The sequence below is a fragment of the Sesamum indicum genome, linkage group LG10 (genome assembly GCF_026168435.1).
Source record: "Sesamum indicum cultivar Baizhima isolate 11 linkage group LG10, ASM2616843v1, whole genome shotgun sequence".
NCBI lineage: Eukaryota > Viridiplantae > Streptophyta > Magnoliopsida > Lamiales > Pedaliaceae > Sesamum > Sesamum indicum.
In genome coordinates, this window is record NC_142666.1 from 10,826,658 (window position 1) to 10,847,241 (window position 20,584).

General features: G+C 37.8%; 1 protein-coding gene and 1 pseudogene across 1 annotated transcript; one reads left to right on the plus strand and one right to left on the minus strand.

The window, feature by feature from the left end:
* Positions 1-2,229, minus strand: LOC105179641 (uncharacterized). Its single transcript, XM_088886209.1, has 5 exons — positions 1,780-2,229; positions 1,285-1,443; positions 1,108-1,185; positions 707-1,015; positions 1-132 (listed from the first exon to the last, which is right to left on the minus strand). The coding sequence occupies exons 1-5, from the start codon at positions 2,227-2,229 to the stop codon at positions 1-3; spliced, it is 1,128 nt and encodes a 375-aa protein (XP_088742335.1).
* A 4,696-nt stretch (positions 2,230-6,925) lies between these two features.
* LOC110011365 (dnaJ homolog subfamily C GRV2-like) lies at positions 6,926-19,890 on the plus strand (annotated as a pseudogene).
* Positions 19,891-20,584: the final 694 nt, after the last annotated feature.

Consider the following 20,584-nt stretch of genomic DNA (forward strand, 5'->3'; position numbering starts at 1 on the left):
CTAGTCCATTCCCTCCTTGAAGACTCTGATGGAGTCAAAGTCAGCTCGGCAGAAAAGAAGTAGGTCGTCTGCAAATCCCATCTGGAAAACCTTGGAACTCTCACACTTCAAATGATAGGTGAATTGCATGTCCTGCTCAATTCGTTGCAGGAATCCCAAATGTAAAGCTTCCATAACGAGGACAAACAGATAAGGTGATAGTGGGTCTCCCTATCGTAATCCTGACAAACAGATAAGGTGATAGTGGGTCTCCCTATCGTAATCCTCTTGCTCCAGTAAAGAACCCATGAGGTTACTTACCTTTACCCAAAAAAAATAACCCATGAGGTTTTCCATTGAGACCAATCAAGAATGATGTCGTGGGAACACACTTCTCGATCCACCTTGTGGACTTAGGTGGGAATCCGAACAACTGCAAAACTGCTAACAAAAAGTCCCACTCCACCGTATCATAGGCCTTCCTGATATCCACTTTAAGCGTGCATCTGGGAGGTAGGCGCATCTGGTTATAGCCCGAGAATAGTTCCTGGGCTAACATAATGTTGTCCCCAATGCTTCTTCCCGAAATAAAAGCTGTCTGACAGGGGCTAATAATCTTGTCTAGCAAAACACTAAGTCTCTGAACAAGTAGTTTCGCAATGATTTTGTATAAAACATTGCAACATGAAATCGGTCTAAAATCATTAACCGACATAGGAGTGTGTACCTTTGGTATTAAAGCCAAAATTGTGGAGTTGATCTGTTTCAGTAGTTTTCCGGTAGAAAAGAAATCCAGAACCGCCCTCGTTACTTCTTCCCCCACCACAGGCCAAGCCGCCTTAAAAAACCCTAACGAGTAACCATCAGGTCCCGGCGCCTTGTCTTTAGCGATATCAAACACTGCTTGTTTCACATCATTCGGCGATAATGGTAGGAGTAAGTGGCTAGCTTCCTCATCAGTAATACAGTGCCTCACCCCTGGTCTAAGGTATCGAATATCCACTGTCAACCGTCGTCTGGTACCTCCTAAAAGGTTCTGATAGTATGAGACAAACTCATGGCGACCTCCCCTTGATCCGTGTGTGTGGTACCATTCTCATCATTGATCTGCAAGATTCTCCTCATTACTTGTCTCTGAGCAATCTTATGAAAGAAAACCCTGGAACATTGGTCTCCGTCTTTCATCCACTGCATCTTAGCTCTTTGCTGCAACATAATTTGTTCGAGTTTTGTCGCTTTAGCATAAATGATTCGACAACAATATTCCAGGAGTAAGTAGAGCTCATTCTGTCTGTCAGAGCTCACCAATTGTTGTGCTTCATCGAGAAAACCTTTAGCTAATTGGACATTCAGCGTCAAATCCCACTTATTCCTCCTCTGTAGTCGGAAGACCGATTTAAATGCCTTCAGTTTACATGTCACGGCATCCATAAGTATACCAACAACCTCATGATGCCAAATGCTCTGTACATTGGGAATGAACTCAGGTGAAAGGGCCAGATAGTTATCAAATCGAAACATACCTCCATTAAGTTGTTGTGAATCCCCATGTAGAACCAGTGGCGAGTAGTCAGATGTCCGTGTTGTAAGACTATGATAGGATGAGGTAGGGAACCTTGCCAGCCAACGATCATTAATAAGAATCCGATCCAACCGCTTCCATAAACTCCGCGCGGTTGTACTGCAATTATGCCATGTAAACCATTCACCTTGCATTGGAAGTGGAATCAGGCCCGCCTCCAGAATACCGTTATTAAATTCTGCTGTGGCCATTCTTATATCTCCTGAAATGCCACATACCTCATTAAGGTCTCGTACTGCATTAAAGTCCCCTCCCACCAACCATGGGACGTCTGAGCACTGCTGAGCGAGTGTCTCCAGTGCAGTCCACAAAATCTGATGGTCAGTCACCTCAGTTGCACTATAAACAACAGTAACAATAACAGATTCATTGACAGCTCTACTAGTGATACGACATTGCACGAATTGTTCACCCAGGTCAAGAACATGGACATCAATAAAATTCTCATCCCACGCTAGCCATATACGGTTTCCATTGGAATTATAATCAGCAAACCACTTCCATTGAGGTAGCAAATAGGACTGTATATGCATAACATTATTCAGTTGAACACGCGTTTCAAGTATGCCCAAGAAATATAACCTGAATTCTGAGACAAGGTCCTTTAATGCAAGCCGATGGTCTCGTTTATTCAGCCCACGGACATTCCACACGGCAAGGTTCAACATGGGTTATGATTAATGGGGCTGCTTGTGTTAGGACCCCTCGAGGATTCACCTGCGTCATCAATTAATTCAAAGCATCAAAGGCATTATAAATAACCAATGCCTTACCCCTATCATCGTGTTTGGCATTTTTGCATTCCCTAAGCATTTCTCCCTCCTCACGTCTCGGTATGTCAACCATTGTCGGTCTCATCGATTTTCTGCTCTTTTCATTATTTGGTTGTGGTAGAGGAATATTTGTTTTTGCCACATACATAGCTACTGGTGGTTTACTCGGTTTGTGTGGCTTGTTAGTGGACAGTCATTTGCCATGTGCAAAGTCATACAGTTTGTGCATTTTGGGGGTAGCTATTCGTATTCAACATCGACTTTACAAGTTGTTTTCCCTCTATTTTCATCTGATGTCATGACTATGATATGTTTTGTCAACTTTTGTGCTACATCAATCATCACACATACACGAGCGAAATCCAATCTCGTGCATGCTCTCGTTATTGCATCCGGGTAAAGAGGTTTACCCACTCCACTAGCAACCGTACTGAATCCATCAGTAGTCCAATATTCTATAGGAAGGTGTCTAAGTTTAATCCAAACAGGTACATGCTTATGTTGGAGCTTTCTCATGGCCATACATGGTTTCCACTTTTGCAAAACTATTGGTTGTCCTTGGAATAACCAAGGTCCCCCTTCGATCACGTCTTCCATATCAATAAGTGTTTTAAATTGAAAGAAAAAGAATCCATTAGCTGTCGCTGTGACCTCCCTCAGTGCTTGCCACATCGAATGAGCGTATTCCTTCAGATGATGATAAAGCGACTTTTTTCCCTGAAAATATCCGACAGTCGTAGTTTTCCAACATTTGGATCCATCACGTACTGTGTCCAAGGACGGCCGTACTATAGTTTTCCCATTTTGAACCGTTGGGGCGATAAAAGATAACGTTTTACAGGACGAATTATTAAACGCGTGGGCAATTTTATCTTCATCAATCGCATTAGGGCTAGCATGTAGTGGTATGTTCCCAACAAATAATCCAGTCGGAATAGTTCTTAAGCCTATCATACAATATTGTTGTATCTCAAGGTTCTTATAATATGGAGCTATATAATTCAGACTGCTATATTTTAAATATTTATGCATGTAATTTAATATAAAAATTATAAGTTATATAATATACTTTTTTATAAAATTAAATTGAGCTTGTAAATAATTTTCTTTGTAAAACATATTTTCATATTGAACTTGTAAACTTTTTCTTATGTATTATATAGTTTATATAAAGTTATACATTTTGAACATTATCGTTTAAATAAAAATTTGAGTGAAAATTTTAAAATTACTAAAAGTAGTTTTGAGAGAGATTTTTTAATTAAATATACTTAGGAAGTGAAACAAAAAACATAAAAATAAGTTAAAAGGGTGTTTTTATTCTGTCAACACTAAATTATTTTTTTACGGGAACTTTATTATAAACAAAAATTTGAGTGAAAATTTTAAAATTACTAAAAGTAGTTTGAGAGAGATTTTTTTAATTAAATATACTTAGAAAGTGAAACAAAAAATATAAAAATAAGTTAAAAGAGTGTTTTTATTCTGTCAACACTAAATTATTTTTTTACGGGAACTTTTGTTATAATAAACATAATTTAGTGGTCAAAATCTATAATAAAAATTTTATAATTTTGTAAAAGGTTTATTAGCGGTAAGATGGTCGCATGGTAAAACATATTTCAACTCTCTCCTCTCTCTCTCTCTCTCTCTCTCTCTAGGGTTTTGTTTTTCATCGATTGCACGAAAAATTCCCCAATTGGTCGTATCCATTCGATCGAAATGGTAAGCAAATGCGCGTTCCTGATTTCCAATTAGCTTATACGCTATTGTTGGCTTACCGATTTTGTATCTCGTGCTGTGATTATCGAATGTTTTGGTTTAATTTTGTAGGAATATGGAGGCGGAGATTTGGAAGCGAAAATTGACATGTTGCTGAATGTGGAGAAGTAGATGAGGCAAGTAGGTGATGTTGCAGGTACGACGAAGGCCGTCACACCTCTTGAAATTCTTCTTCTCACACCTCAAACAATACCCCTCAGTTTCTCCCTCCAAGAAAGCCAAAGCCGGCGAAGGAGAGACGCCGCAGTTCAGTCCTCCCACCGCCAAAATACCCTCACCCAACCCCACCATCAAACCATTTCCCTTCTCCTCTGTTCACTTCTTCGAGGAAAAAGTTTAAAGAAAGCAGGTGAAGTTCATGGTGGTATGGCCGACTCAAGGGTTCGAATGTGATGGTACGGCAGTACCCGCGGGAGAAGCAGCTGAGGATGTGGGTACAAATCCAAGAAAGGAAAACCCCGCTGGAAAAAACCCTTAAACCACCGTTTTCTCCCCATCATCAAACCCCACCCACACTCACATGGTGAAACCCTCTCACCTTCATTTCTTTTTTCTTGTGTGCATTTCTCACCCAAAAAACAGAGTAAAGAAAACCAAGAAAAGCAGGGGGGAGAGACAGAGCGAGAAGGAGGCCTCAAATTATGGTATTGCGAAATGTTACTGCTGTTTGAACAATCCTTCTTGGCCCAATATTTTCTCATTGTTCATATATTGATAGATAAAGAAGGAATACTGGAATACTCTCTGTTGATGTCCTAAGTTTGCTCTCACTTCCTTGCTTGCAAATACTTTCTCCCTCCATCTTACATGTCATCTTTATCTTGCTTTCTAGTGCTTCTTTCATTTAATTTTTGCTTTGACAATCCTAATGTGTTTAACTTGCTCTATTATAATATCATATGGTCAGTAATTTTCTTCTACTTAAAATTAGAAAAATGTTACTAAGGATTGTTGGAACAGTTTACATCTGAATTTGATGAATGTCTTCTTCTAGGTTTGGGATTACACTGGTTTTGGATATACAAGGTACAATGCCAGAGACATTAACAAAGAAATACTAGGGTAAGCACAATTCTGCAACTGTCTCCCTCTGTGATGAAACCTATAATGTTCACAGATTATCTTGTTTGTGGTTTTCATTTAGGTGTATTGTGGAGAATAAAGTGCTTCATAGATCTTTATTATCATGCTTCATAGGCCTTTCCCTCTTTTTGTTTTTTTTTCTTTTTTCGTTTAATCCGTAATACCCAAACCTGAGGATATGTGTCTGTATAATTATCCCGTAATCTTCCTTTGTTATTCCAGCTCTTAAGATGTGACAATTTGTAAGACATGAGCATTTATCTAAATCATGAGCGCTCCATGGTTGCTCAGGTGTCATTGCTAAGAGGATATAAATCAGACAGGAGACTTGCAAACTCGACAATGATGGCAATTCTGGATGGCTTTCAGAAGGCATATTCCGTTGATTTCAGACCACTCAATGTACTACGCGCTGCTGCATTCCAAGGGGCTCATTATATTTCACCATTGAAAAGGCAAATAATCTCGTATGCATCTGGTGAGCAGAGATTTCGGCTTTTCTTATGACTTGTAACAGTTAATTTTCAGAACCATGCTAGTTCTTTTTGAATGATGAATTCTATTACATGAAGTTTTAATGGAAGCCACTTTTTCTTTTATGATGTTTGGTCCCCTTGACCTGTCCAAATCCAATTTTTCACCCCTCTTTATCTTCTAATTCAAGAACCAGCTTCAATTTCTGATGGTTTTAAGGGCCTTCACAGTTTAACATTGTTGGTTATTACCACGAACAGTTCAGTCTCCTTTCCAAGTTGAATACATTCATCTAATACCATATTGTGAGTGAGAGGCTGTTTCTGCTGTTTGAACAATCCTCAAATTAGGATTTTCTGTACAGTTTGGTCTTATGTAGACGTTATTCGTGATAGTCCTGTATTTAGTCAGTTTGGGTAATATTGAAGCTGATGAGCTTCTGCTCGAATATTGTTTCATTTGGTAATTTACTGAGTTGTGGAGCTTTCTGAGTACATGTATCATGAATGATTATGCTACTCAAGATTGATTTATGATCAGCTACCCCCAAAACACTTTCATTTTTTTTTCTCGAAAATATTCAACTTGTTAATAGATCTGAAACTTATGCGAACCGATTCATTAGTTCATTGGTAGTGCTAGCTATTCTTTTGAGTGGATGGGTGGGCTGGTCCTCGTCCTACGTTTATCTTTTTAATGTAGTTCAAGGGTTGAAGGAGTATAATATTTGGGCATGGAGATTGCGTGGTATTAAGTTAAGCACTAGTAGCACAATGACATTGGGAGGAGAATAAATGGAACATAAGTATTGTCAAAATCTTTTAGGTACCTTTGAGGACTTACCATGCTGGCGATCAATATAACAAAGCACGACGGTCTTGTTTATAAGAGTGTCACTTTTTGCTGTGTTTGTGTGCATGTAATGATTCATGTTGTTCTTAGTTGTATGATGCCCTTATAAGTTCATGATTGATGGTTGGTTAAGGCTTCGTCTTAACAACTACTTATCTTTTTAAGCAATGCATTGGTTGTTCATATATATATATATATATATGTGTGTGTGTGTAGACATTTGCCACATCTAATGCATTTGTCAACGTCTTTGTGTTTCAATGTTTCTGGACCACATAGGTAACCAAGCTTGTACACTCGTTTGAGGAAGGTTCGGAGGAATGGTCCAAGAAGGTGGTAGAGCTTGAGGATTCATGAAGACTTTAGAAGTAAGTTCTATTTGTAATTTATTTATCCAACAATGGCGAATGATGCACAGTACACTAATTCCTCTTGTGAGCATGCAGTTTGGTTGTGGAATTTCAAAATTATCTGTTTGTCTTATGTCTTCATGCATGCTGGGCGCGAATGGAAGGTGTATGAGGTGGCAAAGACGGTCTTTGAAAACAATTACACAGAAACTAGAAAGTCTTTGCAAAATGATAATGGTGGTAAAAAGTTGATCATTTTCTTGGCTTTCACTCTTCATTTCATCCATCAAGCATTCCTTTATATGTTTGCATTGTTATCTTGAGTTCTTGATATTTATCATCTACATTATGGGGTTGTGATTTTCTTTTTATCTATGGCAAGTTTGTTCCTTTGATAAATAGTGTTGGATGCTTTTTTAGTGGTTTTCAATTACTTTACTACTGTGGTGTGGGTGTTTCTCATCTTGTTTAATTTGGTTGTGCTTTTATGTTATCTCATTCAAGTAAACGACGTGTATTGTGTTCTTTGTGGTATATCAAGCTCTGTGAGACATTTTGTTGTCGGGATGTCTGTAATTGTTTAGCATTTTAGGATTAGACTCTTGGTTCAATTGAAATTACATGAAACTTCTCATATTCTAATTTTGATTTGAACAGCCCAATTCACCTTCCAAATGAGATAAAACCATTTCAAAAGTAAAGAATTCCATGACATATATGCAGTGTTAATTAACACATAGGAACCAGAGGGTAACTTTTTTTTAAATTTTTGTTCATCTTTTGTTATCCTATCAAAGTACTTTTGTTTTGTTTTCTTTTGCCAGTTACTATCAAACTACTTCCGTTTATATTATTTTTTAGTAATTTGACAAATAAATGTGATTTAGGAAGTCATAAGATTGAGACATGAATGTGCACTAGCGTTATGTGATTGTTGCTTTGATTAACTGTGGAGTCGTTGAGGCATAATTTCATGCATTTTGAATTGCTTTGAAAGAGAGTTGGAATTTCTTTGCTTCTACTAAATCTTAGGATTCTTGTGAGATCATATTTGTTTGCTAAAACTCTACCCGATTGATCCTTATATCCCTAACATGGGACATGCATCCATTTTGAAAAATTCAAAGGCCCTTCCCCTTTCAGAAAAAAAAGAAAGAAAGAAAGAAAAGTAAGAAAAAGGAAATTACATCTACTCCGCTGGTTTAGGTCACTTAGTAACTGGGTAACTTCATCACAAATGTTGTTATTCACGTAAAACGGTGGCCGGAGCTATGAGTATGCAAAGCACTTTAGGTAAAACGTCTTTTGGTTGAGTAACCGGGTGCCTTCACCACAAGTGTTGTCATTCGCGTCAAAAGGCCAGAATGCGACGTTTTTTGGTTGAGTAACCGGGTGCCTTCACCACAAGTGTTGTCATTCGCGTCAAAAGACCGGAAAACGGCCTAAAGAACACAAGTCGCGGGCAAAAACAAAGGAAAAAAAAAAGAAAATAAAAGCCGTGACTAAAGCAAAAGGGGAAGAAAAAAGAAAAAAAATTCATTAGTGGCCAAAGAAAAGAAAGAAAAGCGAAATCCGTCCCGACTAGGTAGATGTGAGGAGATAAAAGGGTATTGTGCTAGCATCGAGGATGATAACACTTTGAAATCCATAGATTTTGTGGAAGCTTGATTGTCCTCCTCTATACTTGGCAAAACGAAGTGCTGTGATGTGATTGGCCTCTTACCCTCATTATGATAAGTTAGCATTTGCATAATGTGTTGCGGCGTTTGTGTTTTGAGATTATGTGCACATAGTATTTCATTCTGTTGGAGGCAATAACTTTAATGACATTGCGGCAGTCCTTTCTTTTCTTTATTGATTTATTAAAAAATTGTCACATTTCTTGGAGCTGAAAATTTTTTGTGTGTAAAATCCTCTACTTTGGCATGCCTTTTCTTATGTGACTACTATTTTTGGTTGGGAGGAGGAGGAGATAGATTCTGGCCTTGTATTTATTGTAACAATATTTAAATTCTATATTATTATAGTTTTCTTTAATCTTAATTAATTATTCCCTTTAGATTGCCATCCCAGCAGGGTGAGGGTGCAAGTTCAGTATGTAGCAGTAGTGCATCTTACATGACCGCCCCTTAAAAGGAAAATGTATGTGCTTGCATGTAAGAGTTAAAGAAGTCTACCATGGTGCATATAGACAAGTATTATAAATTTTTCACTTCTAATCTATACTGGCCCATGAATGCGGTTTATCCAGGTATGTGAGGTTGGGAATCATTGTTAACTAATAATTGATAATAAAATCAGATTCCTTTTTTGTGTTCCATCTTCTGTTAAACTCTTTAATGAAGTTCATCAGATACCTTTCAGTTACATTTGCTACACTTGGTGAGAACACCAGATGATGTCGCTGGATGTGCTTCTTAGTGCTGGTGTTCGGTGGTGCAGGTGACTATTTATATGCTATCATATCATCTTTATCATTTGTCCCCTACACTCTTATGCAGAACCCATTCATTCATTGGTAGTGCGATCTATTCTTTCGAGGGGCTAGGTGTGTTAGTGCTCTCCTGCATTTATCTTTTTATGCTATTGAAGTGTTGAAGGAGTAAAATTCAAGTCCATACTCGACAATAGATATTGGGTGGTATTGAGTTATGAGCTCACAGCAAGGTGTTTTAAATGAAAAAAAGATTACATCATGAGAAGAATATATGGAACATAAGTACTGTAAAAATCTTAGGTACCTTTGAGGACTTAGCATTCTGCTAGGGATTTTCTTATCCATTGAAAATCAACAGATACAATTAGATACCATGATTTGTAATTAGGTCTGTGTTACTTTTTGTTGCCCTGCATCTTTAGTGATTTAATCTTTGGTTGCATTGTAAGTCACTCTCTTAAATCAATGCTTTTCTTGACTACTGGTGCAAAAAGCTCGATACTTTGTTGTCACTTCCCAAGAGCTTATCACTCGGGGTTCAGTCCTGGTAAGTCGCTTGTACTGGCTTAATTCCTATCGATATTTATGTTGATCTATCTAGAGAAGTTATTTAATATCAATTTCTGAAATTAAAGTGCTTATTCTGTTTATTCGATCTTATTGTTTTAGGATATTATTGTGGAGATGCTGCTGATATGGCTAATACTGAATCGTCGAGTGTTGCAAGAGAAGCTGCAATACATAGTGCAGCTATTAGGTGTCCTCCAATGGTGTCTCGCTTCCAGTTATCATATGATCTTGCAGTCTCGTTATGTTCTAGGTTTGTTTTCTTTTCTTATGTGTGATCCTCTTCTGGTATCACGCAGAAATGGTCTCTTGGAAATTTAGTATTTTACCGGCATTCCTTTTCTTGTTATGCCCCTGTGCAGAAACTTATGGTAAGATAATAATTATTATTTAAAATTGAAATATATGCAAATAATTGCTTCATTTATGTAATATATGACTTTTGATCACAATTGGAATGCTAATTACTGTGTCGCGCTGTAGAATGATGCATGTTAGTTGGAGCTAAATGAAGGTAATTTGGTGGATATCTCTAAGTCATAAAGTATCAGAGCATTTTAGAGGATGCTTGATGGTTTTGACTTTTTGAGTGCAATAATGGCAATATACTAAAATTGTCCACAACAGTAGACATACTGTCCCCATATTCTTTTACTATTCCTTTCTCGAATTATGATATGCCTGTTGCTATGTAAATTGTTGAACTTATGTACATGAGCATGCAATTGCAATCTCTGGGATTTTGGCATCTAACTATTTGGACAATGCTCTGGTCCGTTGTGGGATGGGATGTTTGATGCTACATTTAGGATATTCTATACAGTTTGGTCTTATGTAGACGTTATTAGTGATATTACTTTTTTTTTGTCAGTTTGGGTAAGATTGAAAGTGATAAGCTCGTGCTCAAGTATTGTTTCATTTAGTAATTTACTGAGTTGTGAAGCTCTGTGAGTACATGTATCATGAATGATTATGCTAGTCAAGATTGGTTTATGATTGGCTACCCCCAAAACCCTTCTATTGCATTTGGTCTCTGAAATATGCAACTTGTTAATAGATCTAGATCTGAAACTTTGAAATAATTAAGCAGGCTGTTCAATTTGAGAATTGGAGTTCATTGGGTTTAGGCCTTGAATTGGTATCCTTTTGTCTATACCTGTATCATCCAGAATGGTACCGTGATGCCAATCAGGATCACCATGAACTCTGTGCTTCCTGTTTCCATCATGTCTGCTGACTTGTATTGAACTACTCTAGCTCTTTGCGGATCTTGGGGATCTTCAATAGCACTGAAGTGTTGTTTATATATCAAACTACTGCTGAACTGATGGAGTTGAATTAGTATCTAGTTTCTATAGAGACTAATTACTGGACTACAGACTATGATCATGATCATTCTGTTGCAGTTTTTCGCCACAGAATATGAAATAAAGTAATTTCTACTGTGATAGCGAAGAATTTTTCGCTCTTATGATCATCTACATTTCTTAGACTAAATATATTATTAATTAGTTACTGAACGAGGTTCTTTCTTATTTGCTTTGTTATTTAAATAGGATATCTATGGTAGAGAAATTTCTGTTTTTCCTGCGCCAAAGGGACAAATAATGACATGGAAGGAGTCTTTACTTGATACACCTACCTATAGTTGGGTATGCTTGTTTTACAATGTTCCTAAAACGGGCGTGTTCTTTTTCAGGTAGGAGATGTGGCATTGTCCATATTGCACAGTACGGTAGCCGCTCATTCAGATATAGATGATGCTGGAGAGATTGTTACGCCAACCCCCAGAGTAAAGAGGATCTTGTCAAGCTCACGTTGTCTTCCACATGTTGCACAAGTAATATTTTTAAGTGCCTGTCCTTCTATTGGTTGTGTGTGCTCTTGTCCCAATTTGGCCAACTGAAAAATCTACTCAGACTTATTAGAATAAAAAATTGCTAAAAACGCAGAAAGTTATGCTTATTATTGTATCTTTTGTTTATCTACCTGGAGAGCCTAAAAAATGTAAAGGTTGATATGTGGTTTCAAATAAGTTCCATCAACCTTTGTCCTCAAATATTTGAGATTTTCAATCTGGCAGTTCTATGATTTGTATTCGCTTAGGGCTAGTAAGTCAAGGATTATGTTGATGGATATGCGAGGGTGGTGTACAGCATTTCCGACTTCTGTTAAAAGAGTTCTAAATTTTGCTTGTACGTAGATCTAGTACAAGTTGGTTCAAAAGAATTATGAAGGGGCTGTTCATTTTGTGTTTCCCTTCCCTCAATCTTTACTTGCTTCAATGAGCAGGCCATTCTTTCACGTACATAAAGCACTGGGCCCCTTAAAGCATTCCTTTGGTTATGAGCTTGGTTACATGAAAGATTGATGTGTGGCACGTAGAGTAAAATAAGATCAGAGCTTTATCCATTTAAAATGGGAGTCAGTTGTCCGGTATTTATGCTTATCGTCACATGAGATGCACATTGGAGACTGATTGAGCAAACAATTGTAGAAGGGTCACTGGAACTGTTGCACCTCTTTAAACTAAAATATAGTTTCCATGTAATATGCACTTAGGATATCCACGTTTACTAGTATCCTTAAACTCCTGGTGTTTTAAAGATGCAACTTTTCATATTCTCTTGTGCCTTTTCATGGTAATTATATTATAACACTTTCACTTTGGAAGTGGGGTAACTTTTGTTCCTTTCTTTGCCTTCCACACAGGTTTGAGATGTTTTCGTTATTTTTTCTTTTGTTTTTAAGCTGAACTAGGCAGTGGCTCGATGGTGGCTCCCTCAATATGCACATTGTTTCTCAATTTCAGAGCTTCAGTTAATGAACCAAACTCTTTCCTCTATTTCTTATGTGCAGGCAATGCTTTCTGGTGAACCAACTATTGTTGATGCTGTTGCTGCTCTGCTGAAAGCTATAGTTACTAGGAACCCAAATGCAAGATCGACTATACAGTACAGGCGCATTTTCTTTTGCTCTGGCTTACCCTGGATCTAATCTTCTTTCAATTGCCCAACTCTTCTCAGTCACTCATGTTTATCAAGCTTTTCATGGTGGTGAGGAAGCTGCAGTTTCCTCTTCTCTACCTTTGGCGAAACGAAGTGTTTTGGGCGGCCTCTTACCTGAGTCATTGCTTTATGTACTGGAACGTAGCAGCCCAGTTGCTTTTGCCGTAGCAATGGTTTCTGATTCTGACACTCCTGATATTATTTGGACACACAAGATGCGAGCAGAAAATCTGATCCGTCAGGTAGCCCTGAATCTGCAACTGGAGTTTGCTACTTGTCTTTCACCCCAAGCTTCTTTTGTTAACATTTAGTATTTACATTCTAAAACATGGTGGTACTTGAGTCATCCTCAATGCAAATAAGTGCTGCATTTAACTCTCAGTTTTATTTGATTAGGTTCTTCAGCATCTTGGTGATTTCCCTCAGAAATTGTCACAGCATTGTCATTCCTTATATGACTATGCTCCAGTGCCACCAGTGACATCCAGAGCTGAAAGATGAAATGTGGTGTCATCGTTATTATCTTTGAAACTTATGTGATGAAACTAGATTTCCTAATTGGCCTATTGTTGAACATGTTGAGTTTTTGCAATCATTGCTAGTAATGTGGAGAGAAGAGTTAACTCGAAGGCCAATGGACCTTTCTGAAGAAGAAGCTTGCAAGATACTAGAGATTTCCATTGATGAAGTATCCAGAGACGACGCCCCTAAGAAACCAAGTTTTGAGTCAGTTGAGGAGATACCTGATATATCAAAGCAGATTGAGTATATTGATGAGGAAAAGCTCAAGAGATAGTATAGGAAACTTGCAATGAAGTATCATTCAGAGAAAAATCCTAAAGGGAGGGAGAAGTTTCTGGCAGTGCAGAATGCTTATGAGTGCTTGCAGGTATGCCAAATTCCTTGATCCTGTGTGAGGATCTGTCGTTACTGATAAAAAACGGAGACTATATGATTAAGCTTGAGAAAAAAAAAAGAACATATAGACAAGGGATCTTATAAGCTGCCAGATCTTATTTCAAATGAATTAGTCGACTTGTTTAGACGCCGTTTTCACAATTAAGCTGTTTATTTGACTGGTAGAAAGTGCTCTAAAGGTATTTATGCTGTCAAGATGAGCCAAATGCTTTTTTAACATATAAATGGATATCGGTATTGATTTTAAATATATCTTGGAACTAGGAAGGACACGGGACTATATATATATATATATTTAATTCTTAGATATGATACTACCTCAATTTAAGGTGTGGACCAAGAAATAAATTTAAATATATAAATTTAAGTGGCTTTTGCGGAAGAGTGAAAATGTAAATCATAGGGCTTTCCTATGAGGTTTGGACTACTTACATATGTTTCCCTTTGGTTTTGTTGCCTGCATCTAATATTTCATTCTGCAATCAGTAAACTTCTTGGAATATGATCAGCAAAGTTGGACAAAATTCCTAAGTTGAACCCTACATATGAGGGTTTTTATGAGGCATGTCTTTGGCCGGAATGCAATCCTCTTTAATTGGTTGTATTTCTTCATATTTGATTTCCATTTTTCATATTTTCTTTTTAGTGAGCTACTGCTTTCTTATTCCTCTCCCTTAGGTGACCGTGCAAGGATTGCAAGGTCCCCCAGAGTTGGAGGTTGTTGCTTCTCTTAAAGGGCCAGTGTATTCTATATAGGCGATATGGGAATGTATTGATGCCATTCAAATATGCTGGATATCCTATGCTCAAGTGCCATTACAGTGGACAAGGATGATAACAATTTCTTTCCTCTGATCAAGCACATCTTCTAGTTGCATCCTCGGAGCTTGTTTGGTTGACGTAAATTCATCATCTCCTTCAATTTCCATATCATTCTTCTTTAGATAAGTACTTTGTAAATGTACTTTTGCTTATGCTATTTCCACATATTTAACTTTCAGGTGCGAGTCTTCATCATTGAATGGTGAAGAGCTTGTGAGAGATGGTGGAATACCTCTTCTTGCAACCCTCCTTTCCCGTTGCATGTGTGTGGTCCAACCAACAACTCCTGCCACTAAACCGTCCGCCACTATTGTCGCTAACATAATGCGAACCTTTCCAGTTTTGGGTCAGTTTGAAAGTGCGAGAACTGAGATGCTCGAATTTTCAGGATTAGTTGATGACATTGTTCATTGCACTGCACTTGAGCTTGTTCCTGCTGCTATTGATGCTGCCCTGCAGACCATTGCTCACCTTTCTATCTCCTCTGAAATTCAAAATGCCCTTCTGAAGGCTGGTGTACTGTGGTAAGATAGATCATTATATTGTTATGATTATGCTTTCATCAGTTTTCTAGCATGAGATTCTAGTTTCTGGAAGTTCGCAGAACACTACTGTTTCTGTTATGGATTTCTGGACCGTCCTTTTATATTTATCGCTTAACCTGGTTCCAAGTGACATATTGCTTAGTGACTTAGTTTCTATTCGTTCATTACTTTTCACTCTTGCCCATATAATTCTTCGTAGCTCATATATGGATATTGAATAATGAAATTACCCATATTGGTCTATTTATAATGCTCTTTGTGCTCATGTGGATGACTTTGTTGCTGGCATTTTCTCTGTGTCTGTTTGAGCTTGTATAGAAAACTTATTTGCTTGTGAAGGTGGTCATATTTTTATTTTTTTAAATTGAAGAAAATGTTGGAACTCTAGTGTTGAAGATGCTTTGTGGTGACTATTCTTTGAATGCCAGAATATACTTTTTCTACGTGAAGTGTGAAAACTTAAGCTTTATGAACAATTTGAATTTTGAAGCCACTGCATCAGCTGGCACATGACTGTTACATCTTACAAAAACCACTCCGATGTTTCTCAAAAAACTGCCGTACCTTGATGTTATAGTTTTCTCTTGTGGTCTGTTACTTGAATCGAGGTCCATTTACAAACTTGAGGGTTCATAGAGTTAATGTTTATTTGTTCGGTACCTTTTGTCGAGTCAATTTGCTTGCAAAGAGAGTCCAACTTTTATTTTAAAATTGAACAAAATCTTGGAACTATTGTGTTGAAGGTACTTTATGGTGACTATTCTTTGAAAGACAAATTTTCTTTATTTTATGGCACTGTGGAAGTTTATGGTTTATGAACATTGTGAACTTGAAGGCCTCTGCATCAGCTGCTATGTGCCTGTTATATCTTAAAAACCACTCCACTGTTGTAAACTGCTTTATCGTGATGTTATGGTCTTTCTCAGGTGGATTTTTTTTTTTTTTGAATCCAGGTCCATTTCAGAAACTTGTGGTTTTATAGGGTCACTTTTTGTTTATTCAGGTACCTTATACCATTGTTGCTCCAATATGATTTGACGGCGGAGGAATCAGATAAGACAGATGCACATGGTGTTGGAACTAGCGTTCAAATAGCAAAAAACATACATGCTGTAAAAGCATCTCATGCCTTGTCAAGGCTTAGTGGTTTGGTTGACGAGGAGATCCCGACACCCTACAATCAGGCTGCAGCTGATGCCCTTAGAGCTTTACTAACCCCTAAACTTGCAAGCATGCTGAAAAATAAATTTGCAAAATGACCTCCTATTCACATTAAACTCAAACTTGGAGTCCGCTGAGGTAAATGCTGCAGATCTTGCATTTTGACAAAGAAAAAACGTATTGGGTGCTACTTGAGCGTTGCCTCATCTTCCTGCATCAGTATCTGCATATTTTCTTTGAATGTTGTGAAACTCAGAGCACTATAACGGGGCAGGCTTCTTAACATACCTTTTCTGATATGTCGGCAATATTTGCTTCTTCTTTTGTAAGTACTTTGTTGGTTCTATTAGAAGTAGATAATTGGGGGAAAAAAGGGAGGAAAGCAATATGTTCTACATGTTTGTGTTATTAAACGTTTTCAAATTGGCTTTAACTACTTGGTATGTAGTTGTCATGAAGATTCTATAACTGATTCAAGTTTCATTTTTTTTTTCTTTTCCCGATTTACTTGTTTACTAGCAAATCCGGGTGGTTTGATGGCATTGATGTATTCTGGACGTTCTGCATTTAAATTTAGAGAACTTAATTTTCTTTGAACTGTCTTTTGCACTGGACATAGTATTTAATTCAAAGAATCTCTTGCAGCTCAACTATTGGTTCTTTAAGGGAAGAGGTTATTTGTTTGCATCTAATAGAGTATCTTCTTCCGTATATCTATCTTGTCTGATCAAAGAAATTTGGTGTTGGGCCTTAAAATCTATGCCCTTCCTATCTATGACTAGTTGTGAAGTTTCCATGCATTTCTTATGTTTGATATGCGAACCTATTTGCACATTTTCCTCCTCCCCACCCCATAAAAAAAAAACAAAAAAACAAAAAAAGAAGCTTTTGCACCAGAAGTTCTTTTCACGAGCCTGAAGGTTTTATTTTTTGCATAATGATTAAGAAAAGGGTATCTATTATGTGCAAGCTATAATTCTAATCTATATATAGGTTGTCTTTCTGATAATAATTGGGGTGTGGGTGTTACTTTCCATAACTATCTAGATTGAAAATGTTTTAAACACATATAATGTAGTTCCAAGTGATGGCCATTTGTAGATGCTCTATGCCATAGTTGATGACCTTGTGGGACTCTCAGATATCATGACATAGTTTCACTTGATCTTTCATTTACAGATAATCTGGAATTCCTCCACCTGAGTAGAACTTTTGAAATTTGTGGAAGAGTAGCGTGCAAGCCTTAGTCATCATGGTTCCTATGACCTTAAAGATTTGCATTTCCTTTGTTTATGAAGCATTATCTAAGGAGCTCTATATTGGCAACATATACTTGAGAGTCTATAATGATCAACCAGATTTTGAAATTACTAAGCCTGAGGACTTCTGCCTTGCCCTTGTTGATTTTATATCACATCTAATCCATAATGCACCCGCTGCAAGCATGGATACTCATGTTAATAGTGATGTAACCACTGATGGATCTGCCGAGCAGCATCTGATGATTCTTCAGCATCACTTGATGGGAAAAGCTTGGAGAGGGAGGATTTGGAACTAGTTAAAAATCTTCAATACGGTCTGCTATCCCTTCAGGTAGAAGTCTGGTGGTTTTTCGTCTGACACTTTTTTAGTCACCCTTGACACCTTTTTTTCTGTAATTTCAGCACTTGTTGACAAAGAATCCGAATTTAGCTTCAGTGGTCTCCACAAAGGAGAAGCTATTCTACTCTTTGAATGCTTTTCTCTTCCTGTTTCTTCATCAAGCAACATTCCTCAGCTATGTCTACTTGTTTTGTCACGGTTGACAACACATGCACCTTGTGTGGTTTTCATTCTTGAAGTTCTCTTGCCAATACAAGGTATGCTGATCTCATAGATAGCGGTTACTTAAGAATTCTATCTTGCGCTCTAAAATGGAAATTCTGTGTAGAAGAGATTCCGTTGCAGCAAAGAGCCGCAGCAGCTTCGCTATTAGGGAAGCTTGTTGGCCAGACTATGCATGGGCCTAGAGTGGCGATAAGTCTGGCAAGATTTCTGCCTGATTTCCTTGTCTCGGTAATCAGGGATGGTCCTGGTGAAGCAGTTGTGATTGCTCTTGAACAAACAACAAAACTCCTGAACTAGTCTGGACTCCAGCAATGGCTGCATCGTTGTCTGCACAAATAGCAACTATGGCTTCGGATCTGTACCGTGAACAGGTGAAAGGATGTGTTGTTGATTGGGATGTACCTGAGCAGGCCTCTGGCCAACAGGAGATGAGAAATGAACCTCAGGTATAACTGCTGTGTGCTGCAGATGTACTCTTTTGTTTTTGATTGATTACATGGATGTTCTAAAGAACGCTAATTCTGTTTAATGACTTACATCATGTATTGCTGTCTAGGTTGGAGGGATCTATGTTAGGTTATTCCTGAAAGATCCCAAATTTCCACTTAGAAATCCCAAGAGATTTCTTGAAGGGCTGCTGGATCAGTACCTTACATCCGTTGCCGCCTCACAATATGATGGCCAAGCTGTTGACACTGAACTTCCTCTACTTCTTTCTGCTGCCCCGGTCTGTTTACTCAGGATGTACCCCGCTCTTGCAGATCATGTTGGATATCTTGGTTATGTGCCCAAACTTGTGTCTGCAGTAGCCCATGGAGCAAGCAGAGAAACAATAGCTTCAGAAACCTATGTATCTGAGGATGGTTCGTCGCAACAAAATTCACAAACTCCTCCGGAGCGAGTTCACCTTAATTGTTTACGTGTTCTACATTAGCTTGCAGGTAGCACCACCTGTGCAGAAGCTATGGCAGCCACTAGTATTGGGACACCCCAGATATGCTGTGGTTTTAAGCAGCCCCCCTTTTTTCCCCTCCAAGAAAATATCATACAAAAGATGTGTTTATCTGATTAAACATCTGTTGCTAAGTTTGGTATTGTTCTGATGAGCTTTTTCTTCAGGTAGTTCCACTTCTGTCGAACGCGATTGGTTGGCAAGGTGGAACCATCCTAGCTCTTGAAACCTTAAAGCGTGTTGTAGTTGCAGGGAATCGAGCAAGAGATGCACTTGTTGTAGGGAGCATCAATATCTCTTTAGACCCTAAGTTGTAGAATTGTTATGCATGTGAAATGTGCAGACGTGGTTAATGAAACAACAATGCGCATAAATTCATCTGTGTTTTCATGATAAATTTTCTAAGATGGGTATTCATGATAAATTTTCTAAGTAATGCAAATCATGCAATTAGTATTTATTAGATACAAAGTAATTTTCGGCCCACAACGTGCAATTATCTGTCACCTGGGCTAAGATATGGGTGGGTGATTGAGTCTGTTTTTAGAATATTATTGGGATATGCATGCTCTGATAAAACTACTGTTGCATGTTCTCTGTGTCATGCAATAGTAACATAGCATATAATTGTTGTAGGGTTGGTCTTGTGGAAGTTCTTCTTGGCCTTCTTGACTGGCGAGCTGGGGGAAGAAATGGGCTTTGTTCACAGATGAACTGGAATGAGTCAGAAGCAGCAATTGGCCGGGTTCTTCAAATTGAGGTCTGTACCATGTCATGATTTGTGTGAACACATGCTGCCTTTTTTGCATGGTGGTTTGGAAAATTCAGATGGTGCCTTTAGATTAAATGATAAATGGCTTTATATCCAAGTATAGAACATTTGCAATGAACTAACATAAAATGCCAGACCAACCTTGTGGGACAGAAGTGGTGCATAATTAGCAAAAGAAATTATGTTCTGAATTCATATGATAAGTTGCTCAAGGTGGTCTGAGTTCTATTTTTTTTAATTTCTCCAGAAATATATTTGTGTTTATAATCTCTTTGTGGTCATAATCCCTTTGCTGTGGGATCTTCCATGTTTCCTTCAAAGGACAAGGAAAAACAATATGCACACCAAAATGAAAAGCTCTAAAAGGATTAGTAGTTTACAAGTCCTTGTTAAAAGCTTTTCTTGAGGTATTGTGATTGTTTCCTGAGTTTTTTGATTAGCATGCGAGAATACTAAGTGAATAATGACTTATTTAGGCTTAAGAAAATTATAGCTGCTGAGAAGATTTCTGCATCTTCGTTTCACATGTATCTTTGATCTGCTTTAGTATTGGTGTTCCGTGGTGCAGGTGACTATTCATATGCTATCATATCATTTTTATCATTTGTCCCTTAATGTTGTGTTGTTGGGTTCTCATTTTCTTGGATTTTTGACTAATTGAAGCGTATTTCTTCATTGATTTTGCTGCTCTGATTAATTT